General features: G+C 34.9%; 1 protein-coding gene across 3 annotated transcripts; it reads right to left on the bottom strand.

Annotated features, from left to right (window-relative positions):
- Positions 1-916: 916 nt before the first annotated feature.
- LOC139134134 (thiopurine S-methyltransferase-like) lies at positions 917-16,546 on the bottom strand. Of its 3 annotated transcripts, XM_070701053.1 has the most exons (10): positions 16,415-16,546; positions 10,490-10,541; positions 7,998-8,093; positions 7,015-7,107; positions 5,882-6,014; positions 4,332-4,384; positions 2,923-2,997; positions 2,475-2,560; positions 1,806-1,850; positions 1,333-1,531 (listed from the first exon to the last, which is right to left on the bottom strand). In XM_070701053.1, the coding sequence occupies exons 3-10, from the start codon at positions 8,084-8,086 to the stop codon at positions 1,419-1,421; spliced, it is 687 nt and encodes a 228-aa protein (XP_070557154.1). In that variant the 5' UTR covers positions 8,087-8,093; positions 10,490-10,541; positions 16,415-16,546; the 3' UTR covers positions 1,333-1,418. The 3 variants fall into 3 exon arrangements, with proteins under 3 accessions (XP_070557153.1, XP_070557154.1, XP_070557152.1); XM_070701052.1 differs by lacking the exon at positions 10,490-10,541 and having other exon boundaries at positions 917-1,531; positions 7,998-8,097; positions 16,415-16,543; XM_070701051.1 differs by lacking the exon at positions 16,415-16,546 and having other exon boundaries at positions 10,490-10,626.
- Between the last annotated feature and the right edge of the window lie 956 nt (positions 16,547-17,502).

Raw genomic sequence — 17,502 nt, 5'->3', positions numbered from 1 at the left:
GTCGCATTTCATTTTTTCTTTTCTGCCATCTTTCTGAAATGTCATTTTCAAGGTATTCCTGTACAAATGTTGATTTGATTTGCGTATAATCAAAACAAATGGTAAAAGTAACACATCTTTGGAATATTTTTCTTTTTTGCATTATTTGAAAGTCAGTGACATTGGTGCATTGGAACCTTAGGGAATGGTGAAAGCGGGGTTGACAAACATGCTTTCTAATAAGCTTACAAAACAGTAGTAATATAATTTCAGACATCTTCTGCACCAGTAGCACTTTGGACTGAAGGACTTCTGACCCTGACTATGACTGACAGGGAAGTATAGGCTAATTATCACAGTGTAAGTATACTGCCCAAAACTGACATAACAGGGAAAATGAGGTTTAAGCTGATTAACGTAATATCATGCTCAGTTACAGAGTAAAACATAGTTTTCATCATGCATTCTGGGAGAAAATGGGCTGTCTTACAGTGCCCGGCCTCATTGCACTGTCAGCTAACTAGATTGTACAAACAAATACTGATAAAGTTGTTGTTGGAGAAGAGATATTTAACAGACATTGCACCTTCAGTCTTGGTTAGAGTCAAGATTGAGTTGGTGGAGCCCCTGGGAGCTGGCACACAAGACTTGACCTTTCAGTCTACTATACACAGGATGAGATGGTGGCTGTTTCACAAACTTCAAGTCTTGGCATATATACAGTACAGCAAGAACACTGAGATCAACATGATTATGATCTTTGAGCTAGTCTATTGCTGATTTTCAAAGGGTATTTTCATCAGATCAAAATCATTAAAATGGACATTAAAGAGATGAAATCTCACTTTTCCTTCTTTTTGGTCAAACAGAAGTTCTTCTACTCAAAATTTTGTCGAAATGCATACAGAGTTGAAACATTTGAATAAAGACAGTTAACTGTTGTGTGGAATAGCCTGTTGTTCAGACTGCATTCATTTATCAACAACAACAACACTTCAAGTTGTACGTAATGCTTTGTGTTTGCAATGTTAATACATTGTATTTCAACATTACACCCAGTTCATTAACTTTTTTCAATTCCAAAGTCAATTTCTGTTGCCTGAAATACAGAAAAAAATACCAAGGACTCTTTTTAGATCTTTACATTTTTTTCAGATTTTTCCAAAAATTTGGTCAAAAAATGTACCCAATGAAAAGTCATGTCATTTTGGTCCAAAACCATCAGAAAAATTACAGAAAAATTTCATAAAAATTGGTAAAATGTTACACTGAAATTTTGGCGAGAAAAATTACAACACTCAAAGGGTTAAAGAAATTAAAAGAGGGAAATATTACACACTTCTCTGGTTAAAAATAATGAAAACATCACAAAAGTTGCAATCGTCCCTTTCAAGAATTCAAGATCTGAGACACCCTGGTTCATTGATCAAAAAGAAGTTTCACTTTTGTTTCAACAAAGACACAATTTCATGAAAATATTCAATGCATACAATCTTCTTCCATTCTGCAGTAACATCATTTTCTTCTAGGAACTCAACATTACAGGTTTTTCCTGGTGAAAACAAGAAAAGATAATATAGTACAAATTAGTACAAGGTTTCTTTGTACAAAGAAATTATTGTCTGAATGTTTGGTTTCTTTTCTTCTCTTTTAAGGAAAGACATTAAAATCACACTGCAAATTTGCACCGACACTTCTCCCCTTCTAAAATATGCCCCAACTTTCCCTTTAAAATAAGTGCATGACTGTATGGTAAAAGGCACTAGTATATCAGATAGATATAAGAAAAGTTTTATGAGTCAGTTCAGATTTTTATGTATACTTACCATACAGACTTTGAACAGCTTTGAAAGGCACTGGGTGGGGAGGGGCTGAATGAGGAAAAAAGGAAATAAACATTATAATAATCTTCTCAGCCTGTTGGAATAGCAAGAAAAAAATTATCAAATTGAAAATATGTAAAAAACTGCATCGTGAGAAATGCTTTCATTACAAATCAAAATAAATATATCGAAATTCTTAAATATATATCAATAAATGCACAAATTATCCTTTCTTGAAGTTTGGTGAGGACTGACTGACACAACTCAAATCTTATGTGCTCTGTTGGGCCATTTCCAGCCCTCTCCCTCCAAAGCAAAGCCTTGATGTTGACAAATATGAGGAATGTGCTGTTCCATATAAACTTTTGCAGACAATACTCAATACAGGACTGTTTGTGGTGGTCCGATTCCTATCTCTTTCAATTCAAAACAGTTCACAAGATTTCCATCAAATCCTAACAAAACAATGGGACAAGTATGAGAATCTGTTCTAAGTAAAAATTCCAGAGATCCTACAAATATCCACGAGAAGTCCAAAGTGACAGCCATATATGAGAAATGTTTGAAATTTCTTCCAAAATCCTGCAAAGTTCCCATAGAATTCTAAAGAGATCCCCATGCGATGTTTATCTAACTGTTGCTTGCTAATGATTTCAAGTATAAGAATCCTACCTTGAAAAGTGCCTTGGTTAAAATCAAAAGTGTTGAGTAGATAGGCACCATCTGGCTTCAGAAGTGAAATCACTTTTTCAGCATATCTTAATGGAATATTGGCATAAATGGAAATGATAATGCGTCATTTAATTAATCATAACATTACTGTATTTCTCTTCTGGTCTTTTTCATTTTTAGTCCCTGCGGTTGTACCAGGGAAACTTATGATTTGGGCTCTGTAGTGCTTTCCTCAATCTGTCTGTGCATCCCTCTGTACACCGGAGTCATTTCTCTGACATTGTCCAAAGCAAACTCTTTCAAACCTGGCCAAAAGTAATGATACCCTCTATGACATATGGGTGGACCTTAATTTGTTTTACAACCTAATCCAATATGGCCCACAGGCAGCCGTACTGAAATTAGTAAAAAATTAGCGAAAGTTAAAGTTACTGACCCTTAAACTTACTTTGTCTGGTCTGCTAAATTGATAGCAACAAGTGAAGCTCTGTCCCAGATGATGTCATACTTCCCAGCATACTCTCTGTTGAGAGACACAGTCTACATGTAAATTAGAAGTTATCAATTAGTTCCTGCATGTGTTCTTGCTTCAGCAAATCAGTGAAATGAAAGATTTTGCAACTTTGTTGACTTAGTTGTTTAAACAATTTTTTTTAAAACTTAGTCCTTTAAAGTTTAAATGCTCAAAGCTTTCCTTATACTTGAAGCCTTTTATACTTCTACAAAAGTGCAGTACACTACCCTATGGTGCAAACAGCACTTCATTGGGAAAATTGGCATATAGTATGACTGAACATGATCAATGAATTTAAGTTTATAGATTGTCCAAAATATGGAGTCTAATTTGGAACAACTTATGACGTTTCTCATGTCATAGGACATGAATCATAAATAAATTCAGAAAATATGGTCGGAAAGCTTTATTTGAGGATATATGTAAGTTCCTTTTGAAATGTGCCGTTTGGTAGTTTATTTGATGAAACACCTTGTTTTTATTCAAAAACTTGCGACAAAAATAGAAAGTAAACTTTTAATGATTACTAGAAAGCAATAAATGTGATGATGGCTGATTTCGCATCATATCATGGAAGATCCCAAAATGGAAAGATACCCTGCATACGCTTGAAGAAAAGAATTTGCCATGGACAGATAAATTTCCTTGCTTAATAACTACAATGCTCTATACTAAGCTTAGTATAGCAAAATTGCAACAGCGCCCTCTTTGACCAGCAATGTCAGATGAAAATAAGAAAATTCACTTACATCAAATGTGTTTATGCAGTGATGTTATGTAAACATTAAGATGACATGGAAAACCTCCATGAATATACTATATTAAAGGGACAAAGTCACTCTCTTTTTTGAACTTGTTCTATCAAGAAGAAATGGAAAACTTTGATCTGATGGCAATGCATTTTCTTAAACTTCAGCAGTGTACAACATTAGCATTTTAAAGGATGCAAACCAATGATTTTGTTCATAATTTTTACACAAATGCACTTCTATTGCCACTTGGTTTCCTCTTGCAAATAAACATTGTCACAATTATGGACGTGAAAGCTTATCTTTATCTATGTGAATATCGTAGCAAGATCTCAATACAAAATCTTGCATACGGTCAAAGCTTTATGTGGCAGTGCAATCCCTATATTGTGAGAGTTTTACACTTATTTTATTGTAGAAATCCTTAATTACATCTTTTGATGAAAGTTTCATCTGGCTGCTAGCAAAGTGGAAGTAATAAGTACAATTTCCCTGTATTTTCAGTGTTTCAAGTAGTCAATACAAACAACTTTTCGTTTTGAACAAAACTCATTAAAAAACTGAAAAAAATGTGAATTTGTCCCTTTAACTTACTCAGTAAAGGAATAGAAATCACACTGAAACAACTTGATTTTTCCATCTTTACTCTGAAAAAGTGCAAATTAAAAAGTAACTCCATCACTTTAGGACACTTTTCATGTCTGTTTTACACGTTCCAAGTTCTTAATATAATAATAATAATAATATTTTTATTGCTTGCTTGTAAATATAGGATTTACATCACATTTGTGGCAATAAAAGTGTGATACAAAAATAAGTTCAAATTTTCTTCAATAAAGATAAAGTATTACAGTATAATAATATTAGCTAGTAATAAATATAACTAGGTATTTCTTTGTTTATATAAAGTAAAAATATATGTTAGTAGAGAAATAAGCTTATTTTCAGTATTGTCATTTGGGAAATTGATTTTACTGAAAAAGTTCTTTCTTTGGACTTTGTATTTCTGATAGACTAATGAAAAGTGTGTTTCATCTTCAATACTGTTGGTGTTGCACTGATTGCAGTATCTTTCAGTAATTGGGGTTTTTGGAACAGTGTGGATGAGGATGTAGGGAGACCTATCATATAAACTATAATTTGACAATCATATGGCTTATTAATGACACAGTCCCTCAGTCACAAAGGGTGGGGGGACTGTGGTAATAACAATGCATGGGGTGGAATGTTGTTTAGTGATGAACCATTTGATATATTTGAGGGGGAGGAGAGAGGAGAGCTAGAAATAGGTCTGAACATGTTTATCCAGACATTGTTTTTCAGCAGTTTTACTCCTGTCAATGGAACACAAGTTTCTCTGAAAGTAAAACAAATAATTCAAGCAAAGACAATCACACCATAATGAGCTTCTAAATATTCAATGCTGTTTTTCATGTAAACTGAATATGTAAGTTACAACTTTCAATGAACATGTGTATAGATGTGTAAACATAGAGCTGACTTGAAAAAGCGTGGCTTTTCAGGAAATGTGTTTAGAAATTATGCCATGGCATTGTGCAAGACCCTTGACTGAAGCTAATATGTACTAGCCATGTTTAGTTCATTGAATGTATCACATACACTAAGTTTTTGAAGCCCGTCTTAAGATCACTTCTTTTATGCTGTACTGTTGAGGTAAAATGTTTTTTTAAACAATTGGTCAGCAACAGTTTCAAGTTCCTCCCCCATTATTGCATGGGGCACACCTAGGCAAACATACTTTGATTGATTCAGAAGAACATCTACACAAAACTTAATGCACAGTGTCAATTAAGCCCCTTCAGTATTTACTTTTCTTTTGTTGCTTAAGGTTAAAACATTATTTACGCTAGCAAAGGATGTAACAAGTCCAATATATCAATGGATTCTCACAGACTTGATAATTTGGAGAACTTCAAACATGCATGAATATGATTTAAACTGACTTGTCTTATAAGCTAAATGTTAGACATGAACAAACAAAATTTTGTTGACTCAACCTTATACATTCAATTTAAGCGTCTGTGCCTGAAATATTTCAGGGGTAATTTATGCTGTTTTTACTGATTTGAACTTAAAAGGGTTACAGTAATATGGGAAAACCAAAAAAATTTAAAATTCCTTACAGTATGGACCATTCCATTTGGCATATCTTCCATGGGGGTGGTTGTGTATTCTATCTTCTGTTCTGAAAAGAATGATCTGATTGGAAGTTCCGAGAATTCCACACCAACTACTCGATGACCCTGGTCAGCTATCCTGTGATAAATTAAAAAAATATTAATGCAAAAAAGTTATGATGATGTCAAATAGTCTCCACTGGTTCAAGCATTTTGGAAACCACTGATCCATGTTGCTGCTGATTTGGTGAAATATCTTTAATGAAATGAAGGACTTGATAAATGCACAGCACAATAGTAACCTTGATAATGGCCTGTATATGGCTGCATCTTGACAGACAGGTAAATGATGGGGGGGGGGGGGGCCCTGTACGAACAATACTTGTGTCTTACATCATTTTCCCTATTCAACTTATGATCTGCTTTCCAAGAAATGCATATAATTATAACTTCCAGTGGTCTCCTTTCCCTTTACTCAATATTTTACTTGAAACTTTTGACCACTTGATGCCACTTCCTTTTTCAGTCAACAATCACACTGCCTATAAAACCATCTATACTTTGTTGACTTTATCAGAGGATTAACTCCACCATCAACATATCACTTGATATTCTGAGGAGGTAAAATGATTTTTTCTCTTTGAAGCTAAAACTTGTAAAATGGAAGTTTTTGGAAGCATCTTGCGAATAAAATTTCCCTGTGACATTAGCTTGGATACGATCTGAATTTGTACATCTTCATATTTTAATGTATGAGTGAAACAATACTCATCCGTCTATTCACAGTCATTTACAACAGTTACTCTTTCAGAGCAAACACAAACAAGTACTGTTTTTAGAAAAATGACCAATTAAATTATCTATAAGGGGCAACATCAAAAGTTCAATGTCTGATAGAAATTTAGTGTAATATCATTCTTGTCATGGTAAACTTTTTGGGGTAAAAATCCCCACCTCCAAACTAAAAGAAGTAACATTTTCATCCGACATTGATCTGTTGATGTAGATCCTAAATGACTTTACGATTTTTGGATGACAGATGGGTATGATGCTATAAATTTATGAACAATATTGCCCACAGATACTGTGAGTTAATGATCACAAAATATTTAATCAATGAAATGTTATTTTCTAATTACCATTTCAAGTCATGGGATTTACCACAGAGTGGCAGGAAAACATTCAAGTCACTCCGTCCATCAACCAGTTTACTGAAGTGCTTCAACAGTGTGCTGTAAAGTATTGGATAAAAAGTACACAAGTTATATTATTCATTACAGATCAGACCAACATTTTGCTACAAATGCTACAAATTGAATGTTTACTTGTTTGGGTTAATTTCTCTACGTATCTTGCCCTGTGACATACTGCATGAAGGATTGCACGGTGATTTGTGACTAGATGCATATTGGGTATATGCATACATGTGTATGAATATCATTAATATTTTTTTGGGGGGGGGGAAGGATTAATTGGGTTGGGGTCGCTGAAACATAATCCAAACATGCAGAGAATACTCCCTTCTGCACAAGGAAATATCCAGTATTTAATTTATCAACACTACTTATACATTTGTTAAGGTGTTTACTCTCTCTATTTGTTGACAATTGAGTCGACAGTTTTTATGAAAATTTGAACTATCAGTGATAACAATGACCCTGATACACATGGAACAAGTCATTGACAATGACAATTGTAATTTGGGAATTTGCCAGTGGAAGTAACTAAATTGAAGTGTACGCATGCATGAAGTGTATGCATATAAATGCCATGGTGCATTACCATTGTACCAAGTTTGAAAGGAATTGGCTCAGGCATGTCTGAGATAGCTGCCTGGACAGATGCTGGGATGGAGCCCATTGGCAATCCATAAGTCTCCTGGATTCGTCTATGGGGACTCATAAATCAATCAATAAAATCAAAGCTATATAGAAACAGAATGAAACATCACAAATTTTACTAACTTTTCTAAAGTATCAACTTACTGGACTTTAGGTGATACGTACTGGGTACGTTACCATTTTATCATTTTGCATTAAAGTTCTTGAACCATTACAGTCTAGGAAACAGCTTTAATTAACAAAAGACAACAAACTCTGGCAGCTGTGGAGAAATAACTTACCTATGGACTTCTGATTTATGGAATGCAGTTCTTCCTACCGCCCAACCTTCATCCCAATGCTCGATAGTTAAGTTTTCTCCAGAGAACATTTTATCTCTATCTGAAAGAAATGAAGGAAAAACACCAAAGCTTAAATTTAAGTGGATATATATATATATATATATATATATATATATATATATATATATATATATATATATATATATTAGAACTCTACTTAACACAGTTACAAGGTGAGAAAAGAAAATTATTCACCAAACTTCGCATTAGCAATCATGATCTAATAATTGAAAAAGGGATACACACTGTTCCAAAAACCCCAATTACTGAAAGATACTGCAATCAGTGTAACACCAACAGTATTGAAAATGTAACACACTTTTTATTAGTCTGTCAGAAAAACCAAGTCCAAAGAAAGAACTTTTTCAGTAAAATCAATTTCCCAAACGACAATACTGAAAATCAGCTTATTTCTCTACTTACAAAACAAGAGTTATCTTTTAATGAACAACTTGCAGATTATATTTTTACTTTATATAAACAAAGAAATACCTAGTTATATTTATTATTAGCTACTATTATTATACTGTAATACTTTATCTTTATTAGAGAAAAATTTGAACTTATTTTTTGTATACACTTTTATTGCCACAAATGTGATGTAAATCCTGTATTTACAAGCAAGCAATAAATAAATATAAATAATATATACATAGAAGAGAGAGAGAGAGAGAGAGAGAGAGAGAGAGAGAGAGAGAGAGAGATCATGTCCGATATCTACAGAGTTTTCTATTCTGACTTGCCTTCCTATGACAAACAAAATTGCCAAAACGTAAGGCAGGGAATCAGAGTTTCAAGGTTGTGATATTCATTTCAGCATGTTTCAAGAAATTAAACAGCACAAACTACTTTTATATCAAATAAATGCATGAAAAAGCCAAAAAAGAGTGACTTTGTCCACAAAGTACCATATCAATTTTTCCTTAACCCTTTGACTGCTTGTAATTTTTCCAACCAAAATTTTATGCGATATTTTACCAATTTTTGTGAACTTTTCTGTAGGATTTTTTTATAATTTTGGACCAAATTATAATATCTTCCAATACTCCAAAATGGTACCCATTGCAGGTGGTTCCTGAAACCACTAATAGTATGTGGTACAGTTAACCAATGGTTATACTGTGCTAGCAATGTACCGTTAGGATAGTCCACATTGTCAAATTTGTGAGAAATGCAGTTTATAATTACAGTTACGTATAGTCACTAATCATTTTGAGAGTTTAAATTACTGGATACGTCTGCACTCACTATTGAAAAATGGTGAGATATCATTCGAGACCTGATTATGGCAGGAGTAGGGGACCAATGCATGTACATGTACCGGTACTAGCATGGTAATTTGCTCCAAGGCACACTCTATCTGTATGGGTTCCTGCGGTTGGGCATCTCATCCATCGGATGATGGAGGAAAAGAATTGGGCAAACAACGATCTTTGCCCAAAAACCAATTGACCCAGTATTTGATTGGATTGACCGATTTAGAGTATTTCACACCTGTAGATTGTTAACCTTTTATGTATAGATTGTAGAACATCACTCAGAACATGTTGGCTGACACGCTTACATGGACAATACGTGCCAGTTTCGAGTGTGGCAATCGATAATAAATTCTGATACTGGGCCAATGTCCTTTTTGGGGGTGGGAGTAGCAGCTTATTTTTTGTGTGCAATAAAATCATTTAAGGATTTTCATAATTTTTTCTACACTCAAGCCACGTGGCAATTATTGGACTAAGAGCAGAATTGCTAGACAAGGACTAAAAATAAGTTGAAAACAATGATAATAAATGATAGACATATCAAATTTATCTTTGGATTAAAATTGGTTGCAATGACTGAGAGGAGCAGTGCAGACTGGCACGTACAATCAACAGACATTTCAAGAATCACCCTTGGTGTGAAAACATGATGCAAGACATGGGAAACTCTTCAGGTAAACTTCTGCTACAGTGGAACCATATTCGCAGACGAGACACTATCACTGGAGATAAGGCCTTCAATTCAAAGAAGTATGACTTCATAATTTTTATCAAGTAAGAACAAAACAAAGACATATTAACAAGTGAGACAATCCTGACTTTGACACCATGCAAGTGTCATTTTGTAGTCATCAGCTGTATGATGGTATTACTGTAATATTTTGCTGTCAGAACCCTTGCAATCATCAAGATAGGAAAAGATCGAAAGACAAAAAAAACATGCAGACAAAAAAAGACAAAGGGCCACTGAAAAGAAATATTAAATGAGAACTACCATACTAATGCAATATGTCAAGAATTCCACATGTATATACATTAAAACTGTTCTATCACCATGAAAAATGAATTTCTCATGAGTTCGTTAGAATATTATGCAGGTTGGGTATTTTTTGCATGACAGTTATATGAACTATACAAGCAGTGCAAATGCACTTTGATAAAATTTATACATACCTTAGTCAACCGATTGTTTATCTTTCAAAACCTCTTCAATACAGCTGCAAAACTGCAATGAATATTATCATCTGACTTGGCTCAGAGAAAATCTGCCACAGCCAATTTTAGTCCTATATATATGTCATAGAGACCCTTCTCAGACTGTATTGAGGTAGTACTCCGCACATACACATTATGGATAAAAATGTTCACTGTTTGTGTGCCATATTTTCCTTTTTATTACCTCTATCTTAGTAACTTTTCATTTCTATATAAGCCTAAGTGTAAAAAGTATGTCGAGAACGAATGGAATCAAATATGCAACTATCCCAGGAACTTTTTGGTCTTGCGCAAGGAAACAAAATACCAATCCACCATTCTCCACTCAATAACGTAATCCCATCTCAGGGTTTCACGTAATACATTAGTTTCAAAATTGTAATTTATAACATACGGAGTTATACAACTGCCACAACTCATCCATTAAATATTTTACTGACAGCCTCCCTCCGTAAAGTTCACTTATTGCATTCATCCCTATTAGCACAGCCTGCATTTCCAGAAGGATGACCTGTCATCTGATGTAACGGCCATCTCTGACTCGTCTCTAAGTGATCCTAACATGCTCCTTTACTGTTAGGTAACAGGCGCAAAAACCCCACCAATCATATGTCGTCATTGCTGGTATTGAAGCTGGGTGACCCATGTGTCCCAGAACCACTCATTGACTTTAATTTGGTGTCATGATATAATTTCACATATTACGTGACGGTTGACAATCTTTTAACCTCCATGATGCAATTTTTACAACTCATCCATGATGCGTACCGGTATGTAATTCCAAAAAGTCTTAACATTCATATTTTTAGTCAGAATACCTGACAGATGCTGTAGTTTGTTTATCTTTCAACAATATAGCACTCTCTGCACGTGACAATGCACGTCTGTTTGTGATGGTAGGTATGCATGTATAGGACACCTCCATGACATGTATTAAAGACTTTTTTCTATTCATATATCCACGCATGTAACGAGTGTGTGTGATATGAGACATGGAGGTACAGCAGTGACCTCTGTGGACAAATGAACCACATGAGCTTGGCACGCTCAACCTACGGCCCTGTGCTTGCTCTTGAAAAGACATGATCAAAAACTTTATTGCTTAACAACACACTTATGGAGTGGGGTAAGGCAAAAATAACAAAGCTCCCAGAAACATTGACAGAGATTTATGGAAGAAGAAAGTCATCTGATTGGAGGAGAAAGTAAAGTGTCAGAAATATATTTCACAAAGGGTAGTTTATCCTTATGAATAAAGATTTGGATAAACTTCTCTTTTTCATTCAAATAAAAACAATATAGAGCCCAGGGGAAATGCAGTCTTTTGGACTTCCCAGGTCTAATCTAAGACAAGTGCCCATAAAAAAGTTGTGCGATTCAGAAAACTCAGTGGCTGCTGTTACATAGGAAAAGGTCAAAGGTCACCCTAATATTGGACATAAATTATGACGACCCATAGTGGTCCATGGCAAACAGGAACCCAATCACCAGACCTACCAGTACCTAGAATTATTTACACAAGTTATAAAATGGGTACTCCTCTCGATGGTATATTATTAAACTTTAAGCTGACCTTGTGCTGGCCAAAATGCCTTAAATGTGTATCTATTGTCTGACATACTGAAAATCAAATTTGGGGTATTGTTGAAAACAAATTTGATCAGTCCTTTGCTTTTGTTATGCACAATGTACCTTTACTTTGTTGTATACTTGGCAGGTGTTTGTTTGCCAAATAGTCCAGTCAAAATAACATAAAAAGTTGCATGACCTCAAAGAAATTGCAATACAAATTATTCATATGTATTTGAACTCTGGAGATACTACTTAGTGACTGACTAAAAGTAGAAGAAAATTAGTAGATGTAAAATTTGATTTTTTTTCTAGAGGTGATTATTTATAACTTTATTTATGAGTAAAAGGTGAGATATGTTCAGTTATTTGGAGTGCAGGAGTCCTTTGCCCTTTGTGCCTACTTTTTTTTCAACATGATGGTATTGCCAACCTTTTCGTTTGCTCTATATCATGGTATCATTTTTCAATTTTATGTCTGTAAAATCATAAGTTGTTACCGAAATAGCCAGTCTTTCATTTGCAATTTCAAGATAAAACAAAAAAAAAGCATAAAGATAGTGTCAATGACATGCTCCAATTTGATCAGCACAGAAGCAAGTTGGACATATAAAAACTATCAAGAAGCCTCAATACTGAAATATTTTTGCTGAAAATGAGAAATACTGTATCAGAGAAAATTATGTATGCAAATTTCAGGATAAATCATTGTGATAGAAAAGGGAAATTTGACTTCAATTATTGGGTGAGAACAATTACAATTGGACATGTCACATACCATAACCCTTCATGCATGACCACATTTGATAATCAAACACATACCTTACACTGTTTCTGTTATATACATGTAGAAGGTCCACTCATCAGTCTTTCATTGTTTAAAAAGTGTAATTATTATATTGGTTAGTTGATCTTAACTAAAAACATGAACAAAGTTTATGATCAATGACTTCCAGTCAGACAATTTTCAGGAACCTAATTGGAAAATTTCAAAAACACCACCATTAATTCATGAAAAAATTATTTTTTGTACATAATTTACAAAATTAGAATATCACTAATTTCTCAGTGAATGAGAATATTCAAAGTCACCTGCCAATCAAGTTTTACACCAATCCTGTGACTGCTTTGTGAGAAAATAACATTTTTACCTTAACCTGGAAAAACAATAAAAATCAATGTGAGACTTGAGTGGACACCGTGGGTCATCAGTATGTATTAGGGAGATGGTGCAGTGGCAAGAATGTGAAATTTTCAGAAGAGTTACTTTCAGAATGTGCTTAGGAATACAATTCAGAATAACATTCAGACACTCACTATGTGAGATAATATTCTGTATATTCCAGAAGAGTCCTTTCAGAATGTGCTTTGGAATACATCAATATTCAGACACTCACTATGTGAGATAATATTCTGTATAGAAGTAACAAGTCATTGACATTGACATAGTCCCCACTTGTAATAGGAGTATTAGTCTTGATGGGGCAGGGAAATGAGGTCATTAAGAAGTATCACTGGAGTGTATATGTTCAGATCTATGGACACATAGGTCGATGTCATTGTTCCCATTTTGAAACAAGAGGCATGTCTAAGTTATGGTTCTAAATCGGGAAAAAAGATCAGACCTCTAGCTGTATTGGCCAGCCAAGAAATACATATGTGCATAATAAATGAGGTACAAGATGTGACATCTTAAGGTCTACTATCTATCAAAATTGAAGCGTAAAGAACTTGTGGTTACTGAGTTATGCATATATATGCATATTCAAGGTCAAAGGTCATCAAGGTCACGTGACATTTTGAAAAAAAAAACCCATTGTATTGCTAATTAATCCATATATGCCAAAATTCAGACCTCTAGCTCTATTGGCTTGCCCACAATTATATATGGGCATAATTAACGAGGTAAAGCATGTGTTGTCATAAGGTCTCCCATCCTACTAAATATAAAGGACATAGCACTTGTGGTTACTTATTTATTGACATAATCGTGTATTTTACGTAAAAGGTTATCGAGGTCACATGACATTTTGTCAAAAAATTTCTATCCTATAGTCTGTCCCTATATACTAAAAATCATACATTTACCTCTATTGGCTTGCTCAAAATTAGATATGCACATAATTAATGAGGTACAATATGTGGCGTCATAAGGTGTCCCATCATACCAATATGAAGGGTGTAGCACTTGTGGTTCCTGAGTTATGGACAAATATGTATATTTGAGGTCAAAGGTCATGAGGTCACGTGACATTTTTTCAAAAAAATTGTATTGCTAAGTTATCCCTACATACCAAAAATCAGACCTCTAGCTCTATTGGCTCGCTCAAAATTAGATATGTGCATAATTAATGAGGAACAATATGTGGCGTCATAAGGTGTCCCATCATACCAAATATGAAGGGTGTAGCACTTGTGGTTACTGAGTTTTGGACAAATATGTATATTTGAGGTCAAAGGTCACCGAGGTCACATGACATTTTGTCAAAAAAATTGTATTGCTAACTTATCCCTATATACCAAAAATCAGACCTCTAGCTCTATTGGCTCGCTCAAAATTAGATATGTGCATAATTAATGAGGTACAATATGTGGCATCATAAGGTGTCCCATCATACCAAATATGAAGGGTGTAGCATTTGTGGTTACTGAGTTATGGACAAATATGTATATTTGAGGTCAAAGGTCACGTGACATTTTGTCAAAGCGTCTGAGATATCTGCGTGAACGGATGGACTCACATGGATGGACTGACTGACTGACATGACCCAATCTATGAGCCCCTGGACTTATCTGTGGGGACTAAAAACTGTGTCACTGCATCCTTTTTGCAATATGAATACGATGAGAAACTAAATTTTTATTTTTCTTGGCCTTATACATGGGAGTCTATGGACTGCCTTATACATGGGAGTCTATGGACTGCCTTATACATGGGAGTCTATGGACTGCCTTATACATGGGAGTCTATGGACTGCCTTATACATGGGAGTCTATGGATTGCCTTATACATGGGAGTCTATGGATTGCCTTATACATGGGAGTCTATGGACTTCCTTATACATGGGAGTCTATGGACTGCCTTATACATGGGAGTCTATGGACTGCCTTATACATGGGAGTCTATGGACTGCCTTATACATGGGAGTCTATGGATTGCCTTATACATGGGAGTCTATGGATTGCCTTATACATGGGAGTCTATGGATTGCCTTATACAGGGGAGTCTATGGAGGCGAAAACTAAAAAGTCCTCTAACACGGCCAAATTTGATCACATTGTGAAACAAATCAACGTGCATCTGTATGAGGTAGAGTACTATCCTTTTACCAAGTTTGAACGAAATCGCTCCAGGCGTCTCTGAGATATCTGCGTGAACGAAAAAAGTCATAAATATGCAAATGAGCAATTAATTAATAAGCCACACCCACCAAAATCTAATCAGATCTAAGTCTCATCATGATAATACCAAATACCAAATTGCATGACATTGGACCTAAGGGTTCTTAAGTTATGAGTGGAACAAAATCTGTCTATGGACGGACGGACGGACGGACAGACGGACAGACGGACGGACAGACGGACACACACAGAGACATTGTAGCGACATAGGACACCTTTAGTGCGTCGCACCACGGTGTCCAAAAATCACTGAAAATGACAAAATTCAAGTTGAACTCTAGTAGGCTGACACTACTTGCCAAGATATCTCAACAATTTGATTTGTGGTGGTAGAGAGATTTCCAACTCATAGGAACAAGTATCATTCATCTGAATAATATTCACGGTTCATCACATGACTGTGCAGTCTCCCAATTTAACCAAATACCATGACAATTTCTGTGAAACAAATAAGTACAAAACAACTGTGGAAACCTTGGTACATTTTCAAACTGACCATGAAAACCTAGTACACAAAGAACAAGATTGTACATAAAGAGCCTTTTACACATATGAACCCTGTGCCATGTAGTCTTAGTGTCCTGTATTCATCCTTGTGCAACAGTGTATTTGTGTACCGTACAATAGGAACTATTTTTTGTCTGAGATCCTTTGCCTGCTTGACATAGACTAGCTCAATTAGTAAGTTGGTAGTGGATATGGCTTTCTCATAGGGTTTGTCACTTAAATAGTCTTTACAAATCTATATGCTGAAGTATGAGGAATGTGACTTATTGATGATTAGCTCATTATATAATTAACATCAATTTTCTGTAATCAGGTCATAAATCAATAATGAATGCAGTGATTTTTTTCTAGAAATCTGAATACCTTGACGGTGTTGTGTCCACCTTGCAAAGCCTGTAAACTTACATGTATTATATGAGGCGCCGGCTATCTATTTAAACTACTTTGTTGAGTGCATATGCAATGGTGTTCTGTCACTGCTCAGGATACAAGCACTGCACAAGCTCCTTTGCTAAACCAATTAACTGAATAGTGTACGTTGCTCCTCAATATATTACCTTCAAAGCTGTGTGAAATTGACAAAGAGACACAACAATTGAATTCACTTCTAAGCCATGCAAAGCTGAAGCATATAAAGCTTTGTGAAGGTCATTCACTCAAAGGTCATGGTCAACCTCTTAGGTCATGGGGATGGTCGCAGAGGTTCAGTAAGATTTTCCACAAGCAAAATGTGGCATTCTGATTGCCTGTATATGCACAGAACAAGGTATACATGTTTGTGTAGCAGGAATTTTAAGATACTCTTCAAAGCATTAAAAATAACTTTAAATATTTGACGCTACATTAAACACTATGTGGTCACATTGTCATGGAGTCATGGAATTCACCATTGTCTAGCCCAATTTTGATATTAAAACTAAAAATGTACATACATGCTTTCAGATTAGAAATATATAAACCCATTCAATAAACCCATTGAAATATATAAACCCATTCAACCGTTACAAAATATTATGTACATGATACATACATTAGTTGGCATTCAAGGACTTACATATCAGGATATAGATGAAGTTGCCATTCATATCATATTTACATTTTGCCACTCAAATACTGCAATATCCTTCACATGAAAAATATAAGTACAGATTTCAAATACTTCAGTCAGGAAATTAAAGCAACAGTCTGCCATCCCAAATCCTTGCATTAGTGGTTGATGACATTAAGTGATTTTAGTGATTGTTTTCTCCTTTCAAAGTTGTGTACAGTTCATAGTTTGTTAAGAAATAAAGCTGATAGAACACCATGTAATCATAAAAACAGAGCAGTGAACTCCAATTCTGTTAAGGTAGAATGCGCCTCGGGGACAGGATATTCAGACTTTAAAACTTTTTCAATTCTTTTCTGATCTACCACTTGTGGGGGTTTGAATTAGAGCTCTTGGCGTCACCGGCTTAGTTTTTCGTAAATGGAAAATTTTATTTTTTCTCCAT

This window comes from Ptychodera flava, chromosome 5, assembly GCF_041260155.1.
Source record: "Ptychodera flava strain L36383 chromosome 5, AS_Pfla_20210202, whole genome shotgun sequence".
Taxonomy (NCBI): domain Eukaryota; kingdom Metazoa; phylum Hemichordata; class Enteropneusta; family Ptychoderidae; genus Ptychodera; species Ptychodera flava.
Note: the sequence above shows the minus strand (reverse complement) of the source record. Positions and strands in the feature narration are given on the sequence as shown.